This window comes from Orycteropus afer, unplaced genomic scaffold, assembly GCF_000298275.1.
Source record: "Orycteropus afer afer isolate SDZICR_OR568_19922 unplaced genomic scaffold, OryAfe1.0 scaffold00020, whole genome shotgun sequence".
Classification (NCBI taxonomy): Eukaryota; Metazoa; Chordata; class Mammalia; order Tubulidentata; family Orycteropodidae; genus Orycteropus; species Orycteropus afer.
Genome location: NW_006921607.1, coordinates 11,157,757 through 11,183,641, shown reverse-complemented (window position 1 = coordinate 11,183,641; position 25,885 = coordinate 11,157,757). Strand labels below are relative to the sequence as shown.

General features: G+C 48.8%; 1 protein-coding gene across 1 annotated transcript in view; it reads right to left on the bottom strand.

Annotated features, from left to right (window-relative positions):
* Positions 1 to 571: 571 nt before the first annotated feature.
* MMP24 (matrix metallopeptidase 24) overlaps positions 572 to 25,885 on the bottom strand; it is a 40,289-nt gene continuing 14,975 nt past the window's right edge. The window contains exons 3-9 of the mRNA XM_007934595.2: positions 21,721 to 21,837; positions 19,787 to 20,091; positions 12,215 to 12,376; positions 9,284 to 9,498; positions 6,588 to 6,726; positions 4,901 to 5,167; positions 572 to 909 (exon numbers count right to left, since the gene is read on the bottom strand). Coding sequence (XP_007932786.2) covers positions 572 to 909; positions 4,901 to 5,167; positions 6,588 to 6,726; positions 9,284 to 9,498; positions 12,215 to 12,376; positions 19,787 to 20,091; positions 21,721 to 21,837 — 1,543 coding nt within the window. The remainder of the gene's footprint in view (positions 910 to 4,900; positions 5,168 to 6,587; positions 6,727 to 9,283; positions 9,499 to 12,214; positions 12,377 to 19,786; positions 20,092 to 21,720; positions 21,838 to 25,885) is intronic.

Genomic DNA, 25,885 nt, shown 5'->3' with positions numbered 1-25,885 from the left:
AACAGGTTTCCTGAGGAATCTGCTGTATTCCAGCAGGGGAAACCTAGGCATGCTGCCCACCGTGTTGGCAGCAGGTATCCTGTAGCCTTGGAGGACTGGGGTATGTGAGGGACATCTGACCAGCAGGTGTTGGCAAAAGGGGGGGGCCAGGACTGGTGGCATCTCCCAGATGGGGGTGAGAGAGCTCGTGCTGGCTTCCCACAGGTGTGGAGCCCGAGCCAGGCCTGGGGCTGTGGCGCCTCATAGGCAGGCCCAAGGACGTGGTGACCATGGGTGCTCCCTGGACAGGGTCCCTACCTCCTGACGGGGCCTGGACTATTCCCTTGAATAGGGAATAATTTACCCAGAATAGAAGGCTGGCAGCTGGGTGCCAGACACCCACCCCAGACACAGCCCCCCATCACTCCCTGCCCGACACTCAGCCTAGGACAATGCATCCACCACTTCAGCTGCACGACCCTGGCCTAGGGCCCTGCTGGCCCCGGTGGGCAGTGCCCGGAGCTGCCCTCAGGCCCTGGTGAGGAGGGGCCTGGCTGGCCAGACCGAGTGGACAGAGAGGGCTCTGGGATGCTCACACCCACTCCTGGACTGGCCGCTTATAGTAGGTGACAGGTTGAGGGCCTGCCTTGTTCTTGAACTGGAAGATGGTGTAGACCAGCACCAGGATGCAGAGGGACAGGATGCAGGGAATGACCACAGCCACCGCATTCACAGAGCCTGGCACGTCATTGATGGTCACCATGATGTCCACATCATCCTGGGGCAGACGCCGCTCCTTGCGTCGCTCTACCTCCTTCTGGTTACAGCCCATCCAGTCACGCAGGATGTTGCGTGGGTAACCTGGCTCCACGCTCAGTTTCTGGTTGTCAAACTTCCAGTAGTCTCGGCCCTTGTAGAAGTAGGTGTAATCTGCAGAGACATGGTCCAGTGTCACTACTTCCGAACACTTCCCTGCACCTGCTCTGGGCCAGGCCTAGGGGTCCAGTGACCCTGCTGGTTTGAGAGGGCATAGGGTGCTGAGGCAACATAGAGGAGGGTCCCCTCTCCCACTCTGGAGAAGCCAAGAGGAGGTGGAGGGAGGGCTAAGCTGGAACACTTGGCCGGCCCTCAAATAATGTGGCTGGAGTGTGAAGTATTATCTGCATGGGCAGCTAACTAACAAAGCTGCAGACAGGCACCCAAGATCTCAACAGTTCTGGGAAGCCACAGGGCCCTTAAGTAGAACTGGGACATAGTTCAACTTGTACCAGGAAAAGACCTCACCAGGTACTGGCTTCCCAGACAGCGCCCTTCTCAGCCTAGGTCACAGCTCTGCCACACTGTGCCCACAGACTTCTCACATGCATCAGATCAAGTCCCCAATTTATGGTTTGCATAGCACTTCCTCCATAGCTCTTGGGTCTCAGGCCAGCTCCAACCTGAGCCAGGAGAGTCAGGAAGCAAGATTTCTTTCTGTGTCGACAGTGGACACCATCTCTTGGCAATTATCATGGACTTTTTTTGGCTTTGCACACATCACAGCACAGAAGCAGGGTCTCTGGGACCCTGCAGGGGGTGGGACTGGGCAGCCCTGCCTGTCATTCCCCTGGCAGCAACCCCAAGACTCCAGCAACAGCCTTAGCAGTTCACCCAGACTCTCCTCATTGGCCAGCTCCCCACCCTGGCAGGGATGTTCACTGGTCAAGGTCGTTGATGTCACCTGTCTCTGAGGCTCTCCTAGAAATGAGACTGTGTGTGTAAAGAAAGCATCAGGTACACGAGCAGCCACTGGCTTTTCTATAATCAACGGCTCCTCTCCAAGCCTTCCCTCACCATCCTCTAACTAGGCTTCCTCAGGCGAGTTCTCTGATGGCATTTATTTCCCTTATAGCATTTGTTGCCACCTTTGTTTTCTGCCACCAGACTGGGAGCTAGGGACTGCACTGCAGACTTGGTTCACTGCTGCATTCCCAGTCCTGCCCACACGCCATGGCTCTCAGTTGTTTGTGGAGTGAATGAATAAGGCCTGTTCTACATAAACTACAACACACCAACAAGGGGATAAGGAATTATAACTTAAATGCATGGACTGTGCGCTGTATTGTTCTATGCACTCGACATGATTTATTTAATCCTCACAAAAGCTCCATGAGGTAGATACCATCATCATCCTCATTTTGTAGATGTTGTTGTTGTTGTTGTTGTGTGCCGTCGAGTCGGCCCCGACTCATAGCGACCCCTCCTTGGGTTTCCGAGGCAGTATCACTACGGAAGTAGGATTGCCCAACCTTCCTTCCGAGGAGTGGCTGGTGGGTTTGCACCACCAGCCTTCTGGTTAGCAGTCAAGTGCTTTAGCCACTATGTATTTTGTAGATAAGAAAACATAAGTCATTTGCCTAAACTCATGTAAGTGGTGGAGGTGAGATGTGAACCCAGACAGAGTCTGTGCTTTTGCCAGAGACCCACTCTGCCCTGGGCCTGACCCAGCGCCTCTTCTTGAGAAATTCCTAGTCTTGGAGGGAAGCAGGTTGCAAGCAACCTGATGGCCTGTGGGCACCTGATGGCCTGCTGGAGGAGCTTAGGAAAAGTCTCCTCAATAAACAAGGCTTCTTTCTTCATCTTCTTGCCCTCAAACCTTATGAAAAACACCTTTGAATTACCCATATCCATCACTGCTTTTGGATTTGATAACTTGAACCCCAAGAGAAGACCCTGAGGACCACTGTTTGAGAAGTACCACCTGAAGAAATGAAGTCACTCTCTGTAAAATATCTCAGCTGTGAACCATCCCAGCAAAGGAGGAATTATGACTTCATAGCTGGTAAGAGAGAATGTGAACATGGGTAGGTAGGAGGCAGTTGTCTGCCACCAGGGAGGTATTTCCCATGCCTAGAAATTCTTAAGAGCATGTGTGTAGGCCCTAGTTTGAGACATCCTGATGAACATATAAAATCAGTGTGGGATAAAGGACCTGGCTTTACAGAAAGTAAGGTGGCCTTTGTCCTTGGAGTAATTGGGGTGCCTTGGTCTGGGACTTCCAAGCCACACCTGAGATGTGTGCTGACACGTTGGGGCTGGCCAGAAAAGACTCACCTGGGAGGCTGATGCCAACTATCCAAACCAAAATCAGACCCCCTGCCATTGAGTCAATTCCAAATCATAGCAACCCTATAGGACAGAGTAGAACTGCCCCATAGGGTTTCCAAGGCTGAAAATCTTTATAGAAGTAGACTGCCTCATCTCTCTCCTGCAGAGCTGCTGATGGGTTTGAACCACTGACATTTTGGTTAGCAGCTGAATGCTTTAACCACTATATACTACCAGAGCTGCTTCAGCTAGCCTCAGGAGGCACAATTTAGCCTGTTAGCAGGACTGGCTGATAAAATCCCTGAACACAGAGGCTCATAGACATTTGTGGTTGCCAAGAACATCTGCTCTCTGAACATAGGACATCCCTTGGGACATGGAAGCTCCTCATTGGGAACTCTCCCAGACTTCCGTATACTTCTGTTTACGTTCTTCTTGGGTGTAATTAATCTGTAGCCATAGTTGCCATGGAGCTGATTCTGACTCATGGCTCCCCACTATGTTACAGAGTAGAACTGCTCCTTTGGGTTTTCTTGGCTATAGTCTCTATGGAAGCAGACTGCCAGGCCTTTCTTCCACGGTGTTGCTGGGAAGGTTTGAACCACCAACATTTAGGCCAGTAGTGGCCAAGTGCAAACTGTGCCACCCAGGGCCCTTTCACTCTTCGTGAATTCCGTAAGTCATTCCAGTGAACTGTCTAAACCAAAGGAGAATTAGGAGCCAGCAGGTTTGAAAGTAAGGAGCCCTGGTGGCATAGTGCCTAAGGCATCTGACTGCCAACCAGAAGTTTGGCAGTTCAAATCTACCAGCTGCTCTGTGGAAGGAAGATTTACCACCTTGGGAACCCAATGGGAGTCGCTATGAGTTGGAACTGACTTGATGGCAGTGAGTTTACTGTTTTGGTTTTAGGTCAGAAAGTAAGGGTGTTGTGTGGACAGCTAGCATCCTGAAGGGTTAGTGGGAAACCAGCCCCAAATTTAGTGGGTAGCACAGCAGAAGTGTGGGATGTTCAGTTTGTGTGTCAACTTGGCTGGGCCTGGCTGAGTGGTGGGCAGCTGGATGTAGTATTCCCCATGATGAGACTGGCAATCAACTCCATGGTGGAATCTACTGGGAGCAGCTGAGTAGCTGCCTTTGTGGTCTGCTTCCTGTATATAAAGAGAAGCCTTGGGCATGGTCTGTAGCCTATGGCACGCTTGGACCCTGCATGTAGCCTTGTTGTTGCTCAGCAGCCTGCCATGCTCTGCCAACCTTGGGACTTACAAGGGACTTACTTAAGTTAATGGCCTGCAGTGTGGTTTGGTAACATCGGGACTGTGCCTTTTTACTTGTCAACCTTGGGGCTTCACAGCCTCAGCAGCTGTTTGAGTGAAGAAATGGCTCTAGCTCCAGTGGGCCAGGAGCAGGAGGCAGAGCTGGACCCCAAGGTTGAGGGGCTTTCACCCAGCCCCTAGAGCCTGGCACTTTGAACTTGGACTTAAGCCTCCAAATTGGAAGAATTAACTCCTGCTTGTTAAGGCCATCCCATTTGTGGTATATTCTTGTCAGAGCGGCACTAGGTAACCAGAACAGATGTCTTGTGGACTTCCCAAATTTGCATATGCATCTGTCTGTTTGGCAGCTGATGTCCTTTCAACTTAGGAGATCTGACCTCACTCATGCTGCCTGGGGTCAGAGAGAGAGAGCCATGGGGGCAGCTGACGATGACCTGGGTTATGAGGACTGGATCAGTCTCCACTTTTGAGAGGATCAGATTCATGCTGACCCTTACTGCCCAATCAGAATATGCCAAAACAGTCCCCAGACCACCCCATCCAGCCGGGCCCTTACGTACATCCTTCTTTGCTGATGAAGGCCCCTTGGGGTGCCTGTGGGATGCCCTTCCACACGGTGATGGGCTTGGGGTAGCCAGGGTCTGTGGCCCGCCGCTCCTCACTGTAGCGCCAGTACCGCTCGCCTTTGAAGAAGTAAGTCTTGCCCACAGGTTCCCAGCGCAGAGCTGTGTCAATGCCTTCCCGGGGCAGACAGTTGCCCAGCTCCCCCAGGCTGTGGGGATACCCAGGCTCCACTGTCACTTCCTTAAACACCCAGTACTTGTCTCCTGTGGCCAAAAAGAGTCCAGAATCAGCCTTCCCCAGTCAGTGCCAGAAGTTGTGGCTAGGGCCACTTGCCCTTCTTCTGCTGGGTCTGGGGGTCATGGCTAGATGCCCAGTGTCTGGAGCCACAGGCCTGCATGATGTGCTTGGTAGGAGTCCGAAGCCCCTAACCCAGGCAGAGCTTAAGGGATAAGTCAGAAGCTACATGCTGCCCAGGCTCTGTGCCCCACCCTCTTTTCTTCTCATGTGACTGACTCCTCTCTCCTCTCCTGCAGGTCTGCATACTACTACTCCCCCCACTTGCCACAATGACGCCTAACTCTAGCATTGGCTCAAAGCCACTCTCCCATTGGACTAGATACTCCATCTTCCCACTGCCTTCTGGGCATCTCCAAGTCACCTGCACCACAGAGGGGCTTCTTCCCTCATCACCTCTCTGCCTCTGAGCCTCCCCACCAAGAAACCCTACCTTCATCTCTGACCGTCTCTCTCTCTCTCTCTCTCTCTCCTCTCAGCAGTCAGCTGTGAGGCCTTCCTAATCATCTTGCACTGTCCCCTCCTCTCTAGCCCCACTGCTTCCGCCCTGGTTTGGACCTCATAGGCCTCACTCTTCTCAGTTCCAGCAACTGTCTTAGAAATGGCCACCCTGCCGCTGCCTGACTGCACTGCCCGCTGCCCTATAGCACAGCTTGCTTGGAAACATTCAGTAAGTCCCCATCTTTGGCCTAATGGATCGAGACCACATTCTGGCCTGGCAACCAAGGCTTTTTAACAATTCACCCCTAAACTACTTTCCAGGCCACTTTGTACAGCTCTTCAATTTGGGGCCTCCCTGGCTGTTGGGAGGCCTTCTAAGCCCTTTAAATGTACATGCACATACATTCCCACCACCCCTCCTTTGCCCTCACTGTTCCTTCCCTGGAATGCCTTTATCCCCCTCCCTTCTCACTGTCTGTATGTTAACCACTGTGGGTCTGGCCCAAATCAAGATAATTGGTGTGAGACCACCTTGCACTGTGTCAGGCCCAGCGTGGGTATGCCCTCAGATCCCTTCCCTTCTCCCTCTGGTCTCCGCAGCTGTGTGACCTCCTCCCTCTAAGCTCTTACAAATCAGATGACCCTCCACAGAGCACTGGATGGTCTCCAGTTGCCAGCACCACCTTCATGTGGAAGGCTTGTCATCCACCTTGTAAGTGCCTTGGCACTTACACACCCTCCACAAGCCCTTGCTGACTTAGTTCCCCTGATGGTGGACTGCCTTCCCGAAGGATCTGACCCGAGAAGGTTACTGTCGTTGTTGGGCTAGAAGGGACCTTGTAGTGCATCTCTGCCTCCCACCCACCTCTTCTAGATCACAGATGGGAAAAAAGAGGTCCAGAGAGGGGCAGGGACCTGTCCCAGGTCCCACAGCACAGGCTGCATTACCTTTGAAGAAGACAAATCTGCCGTCCGCCCTTTCGTAGGCTGCATCTATGCGGGCGGGCAGGCCCTTCCAGAACTGCTCGATCTGCATGGGGTAACCTTCCTGCACCCGGTTGTTGCGCAGGCGCCAGAACCAGCGATCCTGGGGGGGGAGAAAGGCATGGCAGGCTCTGCCTCTGAACCCGGTGGTCCCAGGCCTGGGGCTCAGGTCCCTACAACGTCACACCTTCCCCTGGGCCCAGCCTTGCAACCCTCCATGGAGTCTGTCCACCGACTGCTGCTTCCTTTCAAAGCCCTGTAAGGAAGACAAGTGCTCATGGAACTCTCTTCACTTCAAACTCCCAATGGAGCTTGCTGCCGCAGGGCCATACCTAACACCCTGGCGTGCAATGCCTTTCACAGTCCACCTCCAAACTGCTTCCCCAGCCTCACCTCATGCTCCGGCTGCATTGGATCCTTCACATTTCCCCAAACAAGCCAGGCAATGTTCTGCCTCCCTGCCTTTGTATAAGCAGCTCCTGAGGCCTAGAATTCTTCCCTCAAGTTCATCTTGGGGGCTTTTTTTAACTGCTCAAACCCCGGCTAACAAGGCATCACTTTGGGGAAGCCTTTCCCGGGCACTCCAGGAAGTCACTCATTTCTTCACCTGAGGTCCCCAGCACATCACACTTCTTGCAATGATGTGTCCCCCTGGACAGCTCCTCTATTGGACTTGGAGTTGCTCAAAGGCAGGGGAGATGGGGGTCTGGGTCATTTTTGGACCTCAAGCACCCACTCCAGGTCAGGGATCAAGAAATTTTTGTCAAATGAAGGAGTAAATGGGCAGGAGATTGTAATTCCCACTGAATGGGTGAATAATGTGGGGCCCAGAGCGGATGCATGACTCTACCAAGGTCGGGCAGCAAGTCAGGAGCAGAGGCAGAACTCTTCTGCTAGCTAGGACTGTCCTCCTCTTCCCATCCCCTAGGGTGGAGCATGAAAAGGGTTGTCATGGAGTGGCAGCAGAAACCCAAAGCAGCAGAAATGCAGAGACTGAGACCCACAGCAAACAGGCACTGCACGGGAGGGGAGGGGCAGAGTTGGAGGGATGATATGGGGGCCTAGAGTGGCCACATGGGGGCAGTGGAGTCACTGACATCAGCCAGGCCAATCTGGCTGGTGGGAAGCACCCGGTGGTCACTGAGCCTGGGCGGAGTGACCTCCACAGGGGCTGGCTCTGTCCAGCAAGGAAAGGATGGAGGGAATTGGCCTACGAATGTCGGCAAGGTGCCTAGAGCAGTACTGGGCACATAGTTGAAGGCGAATGATAGCTAGGTTGGTAAAGAGTCTGATAAAAACCCCTCGTCTTCAAGCTGGTGCCCGTGCCAACAGTGCCAACCACCGCCCTTTCCCGGTAAGCCGTCCGGGTAAGTCCCATAACCTCCCAGCCCTTTTGTTTTCTTATGTGTAAATGGGCATGATAAAACCCAGCCCTGCCTATAAACAAGTCAGCTGGAAGGATCAAAAAGAAGCAAGTGCAGAAGAATAAATGTGATCTGTAAAAGATGGTACAAAAGCTAGAAAAGATTTTTAATGGTGTTTTACAAAGCATGTTCACAGTTTTGTTTACTTATTTTGACTTTCACACCTCTGTTAGGGAAAGTCACAAGAATGCCCCGAGTGACTTGACTAGAGCCCCTTGGGGAGAGGCAGGACGGGCTAATCCGTGTCCTCCGGTTCGTGCTCAGTGCTTAGAGCTTGCTGGGAGAATTCCTGGAAGGAATGGGCCTGCCCTCCTCACGTCCCTCGTGTGAAGGAGACGAGATGTGCTGCCCTGATCCCCCTCCAGTGACTGGGAGTGTGGTCACAGGCCATTTCTCTTTCCAGTTGTCAGTCCGTTCAGGGATGACCTGATCTTCAGATCTTCCCCAGGTGGTGTCCTGCCTCAGCCAATGACTGACTGAGGCAGGAGTGTAAAGGCCCAGCTGGCTGGGGCCATTCTAGCTGCAGAGCTCCCTGTGGAGGTGACCAAGTCTGCAATGTGTTGCTACTTGACTGGCCCCCTCTGCCCAGTCCTGCTTCCACCCCACTTCTTTCTTCCACAGATGTTGACTCCAGAGCTACTCTTCAAGAAGAATCCTGCACTCCACACACTGTCTCCAGGTCTGCTTCCGGAAGAACCCCATCTGCAGTACGCCCAACAGCCACGGCTAAGGCGACAGGAATGGAACAGGTGACGACAAGACGTAGCCTGGCCAGCTTTCTTCCAAGAACCTCTTAGTACCAGCCTCTCAGGCCCTGGCAGGATCTAGAGTACATCAGCCACCACTGATCAAGCCCCTATTGCAAGCCTGCCATTTCACAGCTCACTTAATCTTCCCACAACCCTTTGTGAATAGGGGAATGACTTTCCCAGCTCTCAGGTTTGGAAAAGCTGAAGTCCAGAGAAGGGAGGTGGCTTGCTCAAGGTTATAGACCAGAAGCTGGCCCTTTTCCTCAGTGTTAACCCCTGGGAAGGTCCAGAATCACCAGTCTTTTTCCCCTTCTCCCTCAGAAATGGGCGGTTGATTCACCTGGGAAGAGACCTAGTGTCGGCCACTGGACCATCTCTCCTCCAGGCCCCAGGCAGGCCTCCTCCTGGAGAAGCAGCTTTCTCTGGTCCCATGGTGGGGAAAGGAGTGGGAAGGACCACCTGGGTGGCGCCAGCTGACTGGCCCTACCTTAAACACAAACATCTCTCCCCGGAAGAGGGCCACTGTGTTGAAGTTGCCATCGCAGATGTTGGGTTTGGCGCCAGGTGTGGATGGGCGGTCCCTGAGAGGTGGCCGAGGGGGCCTGGGCTGGCGCTCATGCTTCCTCTCAGATGGTGAGTGGATCCTGCGGACGGGGAGTGTAGGGAGGGGCCTTGTGGGCTCCAGAGGCTCAGCTGGGGGTCCTGGAGAGAGAGGACACATCTTAGAGAAGGGGCCAGCCATTCCCTGCCTCCCACTGCCATTCCTTATCCTCTTCCTGACCAGGAAGCTCCGAGAGACATCTACCACACTCCACCTGTTCCTCCAGACAGAAGCCATTAGATGGGAATTCCCTCATCTTTCCACCCCCAAATCTGGTATCTTCTTTTTTTTCTCTCCTGTTACAAGAGAGAACATGTCCCTCCTTAGGCTCAGTGTTGAACACTCACTCTCTCCCTGTCTCCTGCTCTCGGTTCTTCCCGTCTTGGCAAAATCACCCTCTCCTCCCCTAGATCATCCCTCAGCATACAAAGTGGCTCCCATTTAGGACAAAACAAAATTTCCTCGACCCTGCGTCCACCTCCAGATAACACCGTTTATCTTTTATTTCTCGGCTTCCCTTCACACTGCTAGCCTCACTTTCTCATCTCCTTCCCTTATTTATTTTTTAAATCTCACTCCACTATAGCTTCAGCCCCATTACCCCCTGAAACTGCTCTTGTCAAGATCACCAGTGACCTCCATGTTGCCAAATTCAGAGGTTACTTGACTCAGTCTCTTAGGGCAATGCTTCTCAGACTCGATGTGCGTATGAATCATCTGGGATCTTGTTAAACTGCAGATTCTGACTCAGAGGGTCTGGAGTGGGGCCTGAGATTCTGCGATTCTTCAAGCTCTCAGGTGATGCCAATGTTGTTGGGTGGAGGCCAACACTTTTGCGTAGCAAAATCACAGAAACTCCTCTCTCCTTTTAAACATTCCAGGTTTTCCTCCTACTTCACAGTCTGTTCTTTCTCAGCCTCCTTTGCTCATCTGCCCAACTCTAAAGGTTGGAACGCCCTGGCTCAGCCCTAGGTCCTCTTCTTTATTTGTTATAGGTCCAACTGCCCTTGAGTCAATTCCGACTCATAGCAATCCCCATTGGATTTCCAAAGCTATAAATCTTTACAGAAGCAGACTGCCCAACCTTTCTTCAGCGGAGCAGCTGGTGGAATGGATTCAGACCACCAGCCTTCTGGTTAGCCGCCAAAGGCCTTAACCACTACACCACCACAGCTCCTTTTGTTCTAAGTCAGTGGTTCTCAACTTTAGCTGCCTGTTAGGATCATGCGGGGAACTTTTAAAAACTCTAATGCTCAGAAGGCACCCCAGACAAATAAAACTGAGTCTCTCTGGGGGTGAGATCTGGATACCAGTATTTTTATTGGAATCTTAAGGTGATTCCAATAGGAGGCCAAGAGTGAGACTTATTACCCTAGGCGATCTCATCCAAGTTTACAGTTTGAGAGACCTGTATTAGAGCTCTCCAAGAGAACTGATGGTGGAGATGGTATCTGGCTACTGAGTACTTGAAATGTGGGATTGTTCTTAGTGTGACTGAAGAACTGAGAATTTAATTTTATTTAATATAAATTTAAATTAAATAGCCTCAGTGGCTAAAAGGAGCTCTGGTGGTGTAGTGGATATGGCAATTGTCTGCTAATTAGAAGGTTGGTGGTTCAAATCCACCAGCTGCTCCGTGGGAGGAAGATGAGGCAGTCTACTTCCGTAAAGATTTACAGCCTTGGAAACTCAGTGGGGGGTTGCTATGAGTTGGCATCAACTCAATAGCAGTGAGTTTGGTTTTTTGTTTGTTCATGTGGCTAAGGCCTACTGGGTTGAACAGTGAAGATTCCACTCAATATTCCCAGTCCAAATCTCTGAGCTACAAACTGGTGAATCCTATTGCCCCATAATTACAAAAGCCAGAAGTCACTCCATGTCTATCAGCAAATCCTGTCCATTCTACCTCTGAAATACCTTCCAGCTCCACAGCCCCACCTGGCCCTCTGCTGCTTCATCTATGGAGATCTTGCCCATCCTCCAGGGCCCTGGCTGGGCCATCATCCCATGAAGCCCTCAGGGTTTCCATCCCTTCTGTGCTCCAAGCTTAGGGGTTGTGGGAGCAGGCACCTCAGAAGGGTATATTTTCCTGTGCAATGTTAACAGATATTTATTTGCTCAAGAAAACTGGTCTTCCCATCACAACTGATTCATTTGACAAGAACTTCATATCTCAATGCGAACGGAACAGGGAGAAAGGCATGGTAGGAGACCTTTTATCTTATCAGAATATCAGCCTCACCTCACTTTTTCTTTTTAAGAAAAAAGTTTGGGTTGTACTACTCCTCACATCATATCAACATTACTTGGGCAGAAGTGTGGACCTCTCAGCTAGAGGTGGGACTCCTTGAAGGTGGTGGGATAGCCTGAGGGTACTTAGTCACTGTCTGGTGACTGGGTCAAAGGAGGTGAGAGGCAGGTGTGCAGAAGGTGAAGGGGGAGTGAGTGGGTTTCTATCACTTTGTCCCTCCCAGTCACAGCTTAGACCCTCTCCTAGGTTTGTGAAATGTGCCAGGGGGAAATGTTGCCCTTTTTGGCCAAGCAAAGATGTTAGAAGTCCCTAAAGGTTTGAGACCAGTCAGAGACGGAGCAGAGACCTGAATCCAGGCCTCCTAACTCCTGGCCCAAGGAGATGAAATACAAGTAGATACAAAAAGCAAAGCCCAAGTTCGGGGAACTGAGAAAGCAGTGTGAAAATAAGAAACACACTCACTATGCCCGTGGATGGCCAAGTTTCCCTCCCGCCTTCCCCGACATGCAGGCAGTCACTGCCCAGCCCCGCAGAGGAGTGGTGGCCTGCTTTCCCCAGTCACACACCATAGATCTTCTGGATGCCCTGAAGATCATCCTGGGGCAGCTTGAAGTTGTGCGTCTCCATGTACTGGTAGAAGGGTGCCATGATGGCACTGGGGTCGTTGGAGTGCTCCAGGCCCAGTGCGTGGCCCAGCTCATGCACAGCCACCAGGAAGAGGTCATTGCCTATGGAGAGAGATGCAGAGGTGCACAGGGCACCCAATCAGTCCATTAATGCAGCAAACACTGAGCATATGCTTTGTGCCAGGCCCTGTGCTGGACACTGGGGACACAGAAAGAAATGAGACACAATCCCTGCTCTCAGTGGAGGATATGGACAGAGAGACAAAATACATGCAACAGAGTGTCCCAGTGCTTCACTAGATGCCTTACGGGTCCAGTGGGGACTCTGAGGAGTCATTTAAACTTGGAGGAAGGTGTTCAGGGAAAGCTTTCTAAAGGTGAAGCTTAAGGTGAGTCTGGAAAGATAAGAAGTTAGTCAGAAGGATGGATTCCGAGGGTACGAAAGGAGGAGTGGGGTGGCATTTCTGGCAGATAGCATGCTATAAACAAAGTCCAGGGACAAGCAGTTTCATTCCACTTGGCTCTGGAACAAAGCATGAGGAGAGCGATGAGGTCACTCAGGCTGGCAAGCAGGGCTCTGTAATGCCATGCACAAGAATTTGGATTTGCTGCTTGGCCAGTGGGGAGTGTAAGTTGAGTGGGGGTGGGAGCAGGTGAAGTCACTCTGGCTGCAGTTGGAGGAAGGATGAGAGGGGAATGAGACCAGAGGCAGGGCGATCAGTTTGGAAGCTGGTCCAAGGGTCCAGGTGAGAGATGAAAAGGGTCTGAGTCAAGGTGGAAGTAGTGGGACAAGTAGTGGTTGCCCTGAGGATAGGCTGGTTTTCAGGAGGCCCAGAGGCAAGCAGGGCCCAGGTGTGGGGGGACGCTTTCAACCCCACCAGACTTCAGTCCTGGAGGAACTGAACCGTTGGCATGATCAAAGCAAGGCTTCAAATGTGGGGAGAACAAGATCCTGGTGCTCAAAGTGGGATTTAGGGTCCCCAGTACAAAACTGAGGCGGCAACATGGCACAGTGGTTATGAACACTGGCCCCTGTGTAGGACTGATCTCATTCATTTCCAGCTGTGCCCCTACCAGCTCCATGAACTTGGCCAGGGGATCTACATTTCTGAACCTCAATTTCCTCATTTCACAAATGAAGAAATCTTCCATCTCACAGGGCTGAATAAGATAATATATGTAAAGTGCATGGCACAGGACAGCAGCCATTGATATCAGACATAAGAAAGAAGCCTGGTTATTGGAACAAGCCCATTTACCAGAAAGGACACACAGGGCCACTGGAGTTCCAGTAATTAACTCACCTGAGTTTCTGGATTAAGTCTAGGGCAGGACAAGGCCTGCATTTGGGGTTATCCGGTAACCACAGCTTTAAAAAATAAATGTAAAGGGCAGGGAGTTGGGCAGGTCATTGTATCAACAGTCCTGACTCCTGCCTGCCTAGTTAGACCCCTGCCTCCTAACCCCTAGTTCTAAGGCATGTTTCAGCCCCAATCCTGCACCTCTAAGTCCACAGGAGGCTGCCAGGAGCCTATGAGAATCCTACTGTCCCTTATGGCCCTAAGATCACTGGTAAAGTTGTCCCACTCCAGCCCAGCCCTGGGGGACCCACGAGGATCAGATAGCGCCGGGGATTGTCTTGGGAAGAAAGAGCCCCATGGGGCAGATCCAGAACAGGTGGGAAATGTGTGCCTACCACTCTACTGACACCCCTGGTGTCACACTGAAGCTGCCTTTGAGCAAAGAAAGGGAGCAGAATGGGTAAGATCAGGGCAAGGCTGGCCAAAAGCCTGGGCTGGCCTTCTGCTGGGGAAGGGCAGGCTGGCAAGAGAAAGCAGGCCACCCCCAGTTCCTTCGGGCCCAGGTCCCTCTGGCAGCGGGGAAGGGTGAGCTCATTTCTGAGCTCCATCCCAAACAAAGGTGGCTGCTAGGGCCAGCAGAAGGCAGCTCTGCTTCCTGGGGTCCAGTCCTGGCTTGGCTCCTGGCCTGTTCTTCAGCCTGTAACAAGCTGTTCAGAGCCTCTGCCTCCTGACCAGGTCCTTCCTTAGGGGCATTCACAGGGATCTCAGCTGGGGAACCAGAGAGCCAGGCTCTGAGCCCCTGGAGAGATCCTGAACCCTCCTCCTTGTCTGTTTTCTGTTGACCTTTGTGCCTGGGTCTCTGCAGAGGCTAAGACTAAGCCCTTGGAAGAAACCTTTGGGTTTGTTCTGGGGACAAACAGGAAGAGGAGAGACAGGGAGCTGGCATTCTACTGCACCAGTTACATGTGGGCCACTCTGAAGGACACAGAAGGAGAGCGCAGAGGGGCAGGAGGACTCCCTGAAGCTGGTGAGGGGAAAAGCAGAGGCTCGAGGAGGGGAGGCCCGATAGGGAGATGACCTGTGCTTAACTGACAGGAGGCTGTTAAGGTCTTCTCTCCCTAAGAGTGCGAGGCAGGGAAGCAGAGTGCTCAGCAGTCATTCGGAGGCAGACTGCCTGGTTTTGAATCCCAGCTCTGCATGTCCTAGTGGTGTGACATGTTTAATCTTTTCCTCTGGAAAATAAAGCTAATAATGGTACCTTCATCATAAGCATGCAGGTGAAGATGAATGAGGCAAGGTATGTAAAGCGCTCGTCCTGGGTCCTGGCACAGAGCTATCATTATTAGTGAGCAGGCCATGTGAGCTGCGTGACGACCAGCATCCCCGACAGGCAGAACTCCTGTGGGCCTGGGAGCTCAAGTCCTTGGACCTTCAAGCCAGTGCCCTGTCTCTGCTGCATTTCCTTCTCTTAGGGCCTCCAGATACGGCGATTCCCATCTCATTGATTCCCTCAACTCCCAAAACGGTTACAGCATTTCTCTTAGCTTCTATTTTATTTTTTTGCCAATGCTGCTCCCTCCCCCTGGAATATCCTCATCCTTCAAAAGTCAGCTTAATGCCACATCTTCCAGGAAGCCTCCCCTGAATTCCACAGCTGGCAGTGAGTGCTTCCCCCTCTGCACTGTCCCAGCAGCTCACCTGAACCATCTTCATGACGCTGACCACCTTCCACCCTACATTATAGCTACGGGTGCACGCTCTCACCTGCCCTAGGACTGTGAGCAACGTTCAGGCAAGCTTTGTGCTTGACGTGACTAGGTGACAGCACTCAAGATGGAATAGTGCCCCAAATTCAGTCTTTTCCTAGGAGTGGTCCTTGGGACTTCTGCAGCCGAACTGCCTGGGGTGATTGTTAAAAAAATACGGAGTCTTTGGTTCAGATCTGGCTCTGCCACTTACCAGCGGTGTGACTTTCTTAACTACTTGGAACTTTACTGTCCTCCACTGTAAAATGGACATGATTATCCTTGCCTGGTCTGTCTCCCAGCATGGGGGAAGAGACAGTGAAGGAATGTTTATGGAAGAGATCTCTACTCTCTGATGACTCTGTAGGTCATGAGGACAGACGATGACAGGCTTGTGGTGCCCAGAAGCTAACTTATGGGTGTGGTGGGCTAGATCGCCTCTTTGCACAGAGTCCAACCAGGTGAAGGATTAGAATCACCTTTCTAATCCAGTGTTTCTCCAGGGGAGCCTCTTAAGTCCACAGATGGAGCAGATTCTGATTGAGGAGGCTTGGGTTAGGGCTTAGGCAATCTTTTTATTTTTTAAGTTCCCCCAGTGAATTTTATAATAGTTGTGTCAGCCTGACCAACAGAACCAACAGATCAACCTCAGTATCACTAAAAGTGGGACAACCTGAGTTATATATGCCTCTTGAAGTGAGGCAACATGGCACCAAAAAGGAAGTACACTTGCCCCAAAAAGTGAACCTAGATCTGCTCAAGCCTTGATCTAATGATCAATATTCGGGAAAAACGGGAAGAAAGACTTGATGAAACGAACCTGAGTCTAGTAAGCCAAAGGGTATATTCAGGACAAATGACCCAGATTCTTCAACAAATAAATGTCATGGAGGAAAGAGAGAATGTGGAGGGGATTGTTTTCAATTAAATAGGGCCTTATGAGACATGCCAAATACATGCAATGTGTGGTTCCTAACTCAAGAAAACAACGTAAGTAGCATTTTGGAGATAATTTAGGAAAATTAACACAAACTTGTTAAAAAATCATGATTTTTTGGGGGTTGATAATGATTTTGCCATTCTGTTGAACGTAAGTCTTTATCTGTTAGAGGTAAAATATTTATAGGTAAAATGATACCTAAGATTTTCTTTAAAATACATCAGCCAAAAAATAAAAATGGGGGAGGTAGATGAAATAGGAATGACACGGTGTTGATGATTGCTGAAGCGGGGTGATGGGTACCGAAGGGTTCATATTATTCTTTTCCCAGCCTGGTAAAACCTCCCAGACTATGGCCCCTAGTTACCCTTAGGACCTGGAATTGAACTCACTCCCTTGGCTTCCAGGCAAACAATAGACAGGCATACAGGGTGAACACTTACACCACATAGAACAATCAATCATGGGAGAATAGAAGAGCAGTATTTGCACCGGGAGATAGCTCAGGGGGCAGGAATGCACAGGAAAGAAGGACACAGGGAAGAGGTGACTCTAGGGAGGAAGTGGGAAGAGAGCTGTTACATTGTGGGGATTGCAGTCAATATCAGAAAAAATGTTTATGAACTGTTGTATGGAAACAATTTGTTCTGTAAACTTTCCCCCAAGTCACAATACTTTTTTTTTTTTATTATGTCTTTTCCCTATTTTTGTGAGTTTGACATTTTCCCTAATAAAACTTTTTACAAAGAAGAAAGCTAATAAATAAAAAGTTTTAGGAGACTACTTGCTCCCTCATGGAGTTTATGTGGAAATCTAACAAGATAACATTCAGATACTTTGGAATTTCTACCAGAGTTGGTAGTCTTTCACCAAAGATCGAGTAGGACAGGTGGGAGGCATGTAGGCATGGTGCCCATCCAGAGGGCCCAGCTCCTTCACACACACCTCCAGAAGTGCTATGAGGCTGGGCCCAACAAGTTCCTCAGCAGCCAAGAGAGGCTGTGGGAAGGGCAAACGCCCAGAGCAGGGAAGAACGGGAAGGCAGAGCAGTTAAGGGTGTCTCCCTAGTACCTCCTCTGGACAGCCATCCTTTTAACATTCATCTCTATCAGGTATAACTAAAACCTTATCAGCTAACAGTGCCTGGTACATGATGGGGGCTCAAAAATGTTAGTTCTCTTCTCCTCACGCCTTATCAGTTAGCACAGGCAGTCTTTCATTGACACTGATCCAAGAATAAGATCTAGATAAAGAACAGGTAGGAAACACATCCAGGACATACTGGGAGAGATAACAAGACAGAAAATATGGAGGTTGATAAGAAAGAGCATAAAAAGAAAAAGGGAGGGAACAAAGGTAAGTTTCACAATTTTGTAATTTTGCCTAGGTTGACTTTGGCATAACCTTGGAGACCACCTTCTGACCAGCCTTTGGCAGAAATGCTGATCTCTGATCCATACAGTGATACAAAGCGTTGTCAGGAGGCAGTCCCTGTCTACAGACACCAAATATGGCCTCTGAGCAAATGGGCCTTTAAGAGTGGACTCTGAGCCTGAAGCACACTGAGATTAGGGAAAAAGAATACCCACATTTTCTCAAACTTGCCTAAACATAAGAATCAAAATATCCAGGGGAAGGGCCTGGGAACCCATAATGATAACAAGAGCCCAACAGATTCTTAAGGTCAATCAAATTGGGGACACACCAAAGAGTAGAACTGTTTTGCAAGGTGATGGAACACCTGCCTCTGAAAACCAAAACCAAACCAAACTCACTGCCATCGAGTTGATTCGACTCATAGCAACCCCTCCTTGGGTTTCTGAGACAGTATCACTATCGAAGTAGATTGCCCACTCTTCCTTCCGAGGAGTGACTGTGGGTTGGTTAGCAGTCAAGTGCCTTAGGCACTCCGCTGCCTGCCTCAGAAGTACGGGAGAATTCCTTAAACTAAAGTGTGATTCCCAGGCTCTGTCTTACACCTGGAGAATCAGAAAAGGAAGAAGGTAAGGGCCTGAAGCCTGGAATCTTCATTTTTAAGAAAAGTTTCCTGGTGATTCTTATGTTCTCTGCAATTAGAGAACCACTGAAAGTGGCTAAGAGTAGGGGATCTGGGGTTATAATTCCTACTTTCAAAGCCTTACCTGACCTTTCACCAAATACCAGACCTTAGGGAGGTTACCTTATGTTTCTCTATGCCTCAGTTTACCCATCTGTAAAATGAGGATAATGAAGGTAATGATAATTTGGCCCATTTGCTCAGAGGCCATATTTGGTGCCTGTAGACAGGGACTGCCTCCTGAGAACGTTTCCTATCACTGTATGGATCAGAGATCAGCATTTCTGCCAAAGGCTGGTCAGAAGATGGTCTGGCAAAGTTATGCCAAAGATAACCTAGGCAAAATTACAAAACTGTGAAACTTATCTTCATTCCCTCCCTTTTTCTTTTGTGCTCTTTCTTATCAGCCTCAACATAATATGTAGAAAGCACTTGGCCTGGGTCTTAGAATACTGAAGTACCATTCACTATCTATCATAATCTACAAGCCAGCATCCTTGCACTCCTTCCCCCAGGCTCTTACTGCATTTTCTTGGTACCTTAGCTCCAGCCTTCAGTACATTTGATCTTGTGACTACCTATGTACACATCTCTCCTCTCCACTTGACTCTGGACTTCTGGAGGACAGAGATTATGTCTTTTCTGTTGTTATTATTTAGAACCTCCTGGGCTTTGCAGCATGTTACATCAGAGTTGGAAGGGAGCTTGGATATCATCTAATCCAGCCCCTCATTTTATAGCTGAGACAGAGGGTGAATTATTGATCCCTCATCACATAGCCAGGTAGCTGGACCAGACCCAGCTCTGCTATCACCTAGCTGGGCCATTTGAGTTAAGTCCCATCACTACTTCAAACCCCAAACTCCATGTCTTAAAAATGGGCATGAAAATGTGTAGGTACTTACTTTCTAGGCCAGTGCTTGTGAGTAAATATTGGTGAGGAAACTCTTTTGCAACCTAAAAGGTATTGTTATTATTACTGCACATTTTTGACTCTTGCTCCATAGATATTAATTGAAGCATAGCGGTGAAGTGCAAGTTATTCAAAAATACTGGAGTAATTATGGGCCCTGTTATTCACCTGGGAGGCTGAAGAAGAGTCAGTCATTCCACAAGCCTTTGGAGCCCTCATCAGTCAGGTTGGACCCTATCACTTTCAGACCTTAAGCTTAATGCCTTTTCACCTTTTTGTCTAACCTTTGATCCATTCATTTTTCTTCTTAACCATGGCCTAGCCCCTCACTCTGGACTCAGCCTAAATGGACCATCAACTAAATGATTTGACCCATATCTGTGGCTCTGTCCCTGGTGGGCCCAGTGATGAATGTCATTAAAGAGCAGAGTTCCCATTATTAGGTTTTTAGTTCTTGGACCAGAAGCTCTAGAAAGCAGGAACCTCACCTATAGTGTCATCCAAGAGCTTCCTCAAAACAACCCAGAACTGCCCACCCCCTCACCTCATGGCCTTACCATCATGGTTGGAATTTCCGAGTGTCCATGGCTCATCTGAGTCAAAGTGAGTGTCTCCTCCAATCCCTGGGCCAGGAAAGTAGGCATGGGCCAGGAATCCCCCTTCCCCATCAAACGGGGAGCTGTCACCATGGAAGCCAGAAGCAAAAAAGATCACGATGTCTGCCTCCTTCCGGTCACTTTTGACCTCGTGGTATGGCACCTCTTCAAAGGTCAGTGGAGTCACCTTCTGCCACACATCAAAAGCCTGGCGAATAGCTTTCCGTGTGTCCAGTTCACCCACCTTTGGGGTGTAGTTGTGAATGCTGGTAAGAGAGGGGAGGGTCATTAGAGAGGAGCAGATAGAGAGTCAGAGACTAGTAGAGCTAAAAGAGACATCAGAAACATCAGATTGATTGATTGACTGACTCATTCATTCACAATCAAATATGAAGAAACACTGCTATAGAAGAGACCGGGAATCAGAAGACCTTGGCACAATAATTCCAGCTCCACCACTAATCATAGGACCACTGGCAAATGACCAACCCAACATAAACCTCAGTTTCCTCATCTGCAATGAGGCTCAATGATCTTCCAATTCTGAAGCCTAGAATTCTGCTGAGGTGCCCAGGGCTTTGACAAGAAGCTGAGGAGCAGGGCTCTGGACCTCAACCACAGTAACTTTGCTTTCATCAGTGCTTTATACTTGATCTCTGACAAAGTTTATGTTGAACAAGGGATTCCACTCCATTCACAGAAAAAATTAAGTTGGTGGATAGCATTTTCTAAATTTTAACTTTTTTCCCTAATACATATTATATATATATATATATGTTACAAAAATATCCAAAGAAGAAGAGTTTAAGTGAGGGGGAAAAAAAAAAAACTCTTTGGTACCTACTACTGCTTATCTCTCTACAAGTTGGTATAGGGTGGTACCTGGTCTGATCATGTGTAGATTTAGATGTTTAATGTTACTGTATTCGTATTTCATGGCTCTTCACAAAGGAGCACCATTATTTCTGATGCTCCACCCCATGACCTTTTCAATAGGTAAGGAAACTGAGGCCCGGGGAGACTGGGTGATAGAAGTTCAGGTGAGAGTTGGATTAGAATCCAGTTCTTTTTTCTCTTGATTCACTCTACCTCTTCAGGAGACCCTAAGTGCCAGCTTCCTATACAGATTCTTCTTAAGTTCCCTTCTCGTCAGATTTCTAAAAACAAAACCAAACCAAACAAAAACTTGGTTCTGGTTTCTGCAGCTTGTCAGCAGGAGAGCCCTGAGTTCAACTCCAGATCTTGCCTCTCAACCCAAGGGGTCTACCTGAGACAGAATCAGAGCCTCTAGAGCTGCCAACCACAGCCCACCTGAGCCTGCCCTATTCCTGATCTCTGCCCCGGTGCACTCCGAGTTCTGATGTCTGACTGCTGCGATGGGCTTCATCATTTCTGCTCTTTGTCCCTGGTCTGACCTGGAGACTGTGCCTGCTCTGTCAGTCAAGGAGTGTCACTGTGATTCAGTTCCTGGTCTCCATACTCCCTGAGAAACAAGGCTGGGTTGGGAATCTCAGATGCTCCCCAACAGGCTGAGTTTAGTTGGGGAGCAGGGGATCCAGATCGGATGAAGTTCGGTTTGGCAAGCAGTGATAGGGAGAGAATGAGTTCAGCCACAGCTCTTTATGACAGCGGAAAGTTACTGAATAATCCATACCCTACTTTCCTTACTGAAAGCAATGGTCATCTAAACAGCCTAGTAAGCCCCCATAGGACCAAATAAACCTGAAGTTGGAGTCACAGCATCCTCCAGAAGCCACAAAGAAGGCAAAATCATAGGCTGTCAGTCCCTGGTGCTCATCTCCAGACCCACCTATAGTGTGAGCCTCTGAAACACAGGCCAGGAAGATACAGTGAGGGTGGCGCCAACGCCAGGGAGAAAAGGACGCTCAAAGCACCTGTAGGTGATGTGCTTTTGCCTCCACTTCTGTCCAGTCAGGGCGTAGCGCTTATTCCTCCGCCTGCGGCTCAAGTGAGGGTGATCAGGGACACCACATCGAGGTTTCTTCATCCACCTGGGCAGAGAGAAGACGCAGACACACATCTGTACTGTGGTCACCGGCCACTATAGGAAGGCACTGCAAAGTCCCCAGTCCCGCCTGACTGCAGCATGCATCCTCACCTTAGACCTTGGGATGACTCCCCAAAAGGAATATGATTGACTGATTGACGGACTCATTCATTCACTCATTCACTCACAATCAAATATGAAGAAACACTGCTATAGAAGAGACTGCGAATCAGAAGACCTTGGCCAGTAATTCCAGCTCCACCACTAATCATAGGACCCCTGGCAAGTGACCAACCCAACATAAACCTCAGTTTCCTCATCTGCAACATGAGAATCATAGTTCTTGCCCTGTTGTCTTGAGTCTCTAATGAAAATGCTCTGTAAATATAATCAGATCATGCCACTCCCTGGTTTAAAGCTCTCTAATGACTTCCCAAAACACCTAGAATCAAATCCAGACTCCTCATCCTGGACCATAGGCCCCACAGAATCTAGCCCCTGCCCTGCTATCCAGCATCTTCACCCCTCCCCTCTTCACATCCTATGCACAGGCCACAGTGACCTTCTCGCTGTTTCTTGAACATATGAAGCTTATTCCCAGGTGAGGGTCTTCACATTTGCTGTGCCCCCTGCTCCTGTTCTTCACATGATGTGTGCCCTTAATTTATTCAAGCCTCTGCTCAAATGTCACCCCTTCAGAAAGGACTCCCCTGTTCACCCTATCTAAACTAGCCTCCCCACTCCATCCTACCTACCACTATCTTTTTTTCTTCCCATGACATCACATCAAGCCCTACCACTATCCTCTTACCCTCTTCAGTTTTCTTTGTAGCATTTATCACTACCTGAAATTATATATTTACCTTCTTGTTTATTCTTTGCCTCTTCTACTAGATCTTAGGATCCACGGGGGTATGACCCTTGCTGTATCCCCAGTGCCAGCACATGTCTGATACAGAAGGTACTCAGTAATTATTTGTTGAGTGAATGAATGAATCAAGCTATCTAACAGTAAAATGGGACAGCTTAGAAGACAGTAAATTCTCTTCATTCTAGATGTTCAAGAAATGTACTATAGGCATACTGTAAACTACCACAGTACTTGGAATATAATTCTCCCCAGGACATTGTATTGGATTTTAAATCCATTAGGCCATTGTCCCTAATAAATGGTAAGTCCATTGAGGACAGGAACTATGTCATATTTGTGTTTATGTCTCCAGAATGTAATCTAATGCCTACAATGAAGTAAATCCTGATAACTCTCTGTTATTAGGGAACAGTAGGCATGGGATATCATGGGGGATACACAAAAGGAGTCAGGATGGGAGGATTGAAAGACCATGGCTGTCTCTGCATTTTCTCTGTGCTGGCTTAATGACTAGAGCTCATTAAACTATAGTCTGGGATTGCTGGAAGAGAAAAGAGTCTGACCTCATTTGCAGTTTTATTAAAAGCAGTTGCCATTGGCAATATAGAGAAAAGAAGACAGCTTAAACCAGTATTAAAAGTCCTTTGAGGGGAGTGACCAGCTCTTATTCATCTTTGTGTGCTCACAGTGTCCTACACTAGCAATCAATAATTAATTACTAGTATAGGAACTCTGGTAGCATAGTGCCTAAGGCACTTGCCTGCTAACCAGAAGGCTGGCGGTTCAAACCCACCAGTCACTCCTTGGAAGGAAGGTTGGGCAATCTACTTCTGTAGTGATACTGCCTCAGCAACCCAAGGAGGGGTTGCTATGAGTTGGGGCCAACTCGACGGCACATAACAACAACAACAACAGTATAGTGTCCTATACTCAGTAAGCAATAAGAGACATAATAATAATAATGCCAGGAACTTATATAAACACTTAGAATTTTCAAAGTATTCACATTCTTTTTTTTTAATTTTCGATTCTCAACCCTGTGAAGTAACAAAAAATTATTATCCCCATTTCACAGATGAAAGATATACAGATAAATCGATTAATTTGCAAAATGTAGAAAACAGTAAGGCAGGACTAGAACTTAGTTGAATGAATGTAAATGAACTACTAATTCATACAGTGTAAAAAACAAAGGTTGGGCTTTTTTTTTTCCCAGTGCATAGCACAAGGCTGGTCAAGAGAAACTATGTTTGTTGAATGACTGAATGAGTGAATGACTAATGTGTGACATTTCCCAAGGTAGATAGATACTCAAATATAGTACTTCAAATTGCTAATACAGCTTCCTTTTACTAATAGTTCCTGGGAAGACAATCAAGAACCACCTCTGCTACCCACTTCCATCAAGTCGATTCTGACTCATAGTGACCCCTACAGAGTTTCCAAGCTGTAAATCTTAATGGAAGCAGACTGGTGGGTTCTAACTGCTGACCTTTTGGTAGCCAACAGAGCTCTCTCTACCTCTGCTACACCAAGGCTGAATGAGACCTGGAAGGGCCCCTGGAGGAGGAAACAGTCCCAGAGAAAGGCAGTGATTGGTCCAGATCACTAAGCAGGAGCAGAAACAAGTCTCTATATTCCACACCAAACACACCGCCCACTCAGGTTCTGGATTAACCGTGAGTGCCTTCTTCCTGCCCATGCTCCCAGGACACTGCTCTCTGCCTTACTATGCAGAGGGAGGGGGAGAACTAGAAGAGGGAAATGCCACTCTCTTCCCTTTAGATCATACTCTCTTCCTTTAGATCATTCTCTCTGCCTCCTCCTTTAGCTGTCCACCTGCCACCTTCTGAACCCTGTCCAACAGGCTTGGGGCTTTCTGGAACGGAGTAAAACCCAAGGCCAGCTGGTGCTTCAGCAGAGACACCAGTGCCCCTGCCCCAGGATGGACCCGCCCCATAGTCTGCACAAAGCCCTCAAAATAACCTCGGCTTTGAGAAGTGGCTGGGCTCTCTCTTTAACCAACTCACTTGAGTCCACAGGACCAAGGAGTTCACTGTACTCACAACATCATACAATTACTCAAATGCATTTTCTCAGAACTTCACAATGTCAAAATCAGAGAATCTTAGGAATAAAAAGTGTTCAGACAGAATTTTAGGATCACAAAGCCTCTGACTCACAATATTTTTAAATCCTAGAAGCTTGGAATACTTAATGGAATCCTACAATTTAAGAGTTATAACCCAATCCTCCTTTATACAGATAAGTAAGTTGAGGCCCAGGGAGGTGACTTTCTCAAGGAGTAACTTACCCAAGAGGTAGATTAGCTTCTTGGTCTGTGATTAGGTGGAATATCACAGTCTTATTTTCCTTTTCCTCTCCCTACAAACTTCCCTACGTCCTTATCCATCCCTGCTATCTCCTTCCACCTGATCTCAGGACCCCATTCCCTAACCTCTACTTTAGGGGACCTATTCTAGTGTTTTTCCATGCTTTCACACCCTTCTTTTGTATGGCTATTGCATAAACAAACTTAAATATGATCAACTTTCTTCCATTTTAAAGGAAAAAAATCTCCCCCTCCAGCTATCTTTTTTTTTCTTCTTTCCTTCACTGTCAAGCTTCTTGAAAGATTCCTCTATAATTGTCATCTCTAGTCTTACCTCCCCTTCCCACTCTAATCTGACTTGGTCTCCACCATTCCACTGAGGTTAATAGCCACCTCTTCGTCACTAAACTCAGTGGACATGTCATTACCCACTGGACCACTTGGCAGCAGCTGACCCTGCTGACCATTCCCCCTTCACTGCCATGACATCACAGTTCCGGGGTTCGTCCACCTGTTTGGCTGCCCCATCTCAGCTTTCTTTGTGGAGTTCCCTCCCCAGCACTCTTTTCCTCCTGAGTGTTCTCAGTCATTCTAGTGGTTTCACTTTTACTTGCCATCACCCCTTGAGTAACTCCCTGAAACTCAACAGTTCCTTTCAAGCTCCAGAACTGTACAGCCAGATGACTATGTTGTCCATGAAACAGTGACCCTCTGGAGAGCAGGGATCGTAGGACCAAGCACAGCGCCTGGTACATGTAGGCATTCAGTAAATGTTTGATAAATGGAAAAATAAACCCACTCATTATCATTCCAGAGTTCTCTGTATCAGATGAGACATGCATATCTCAG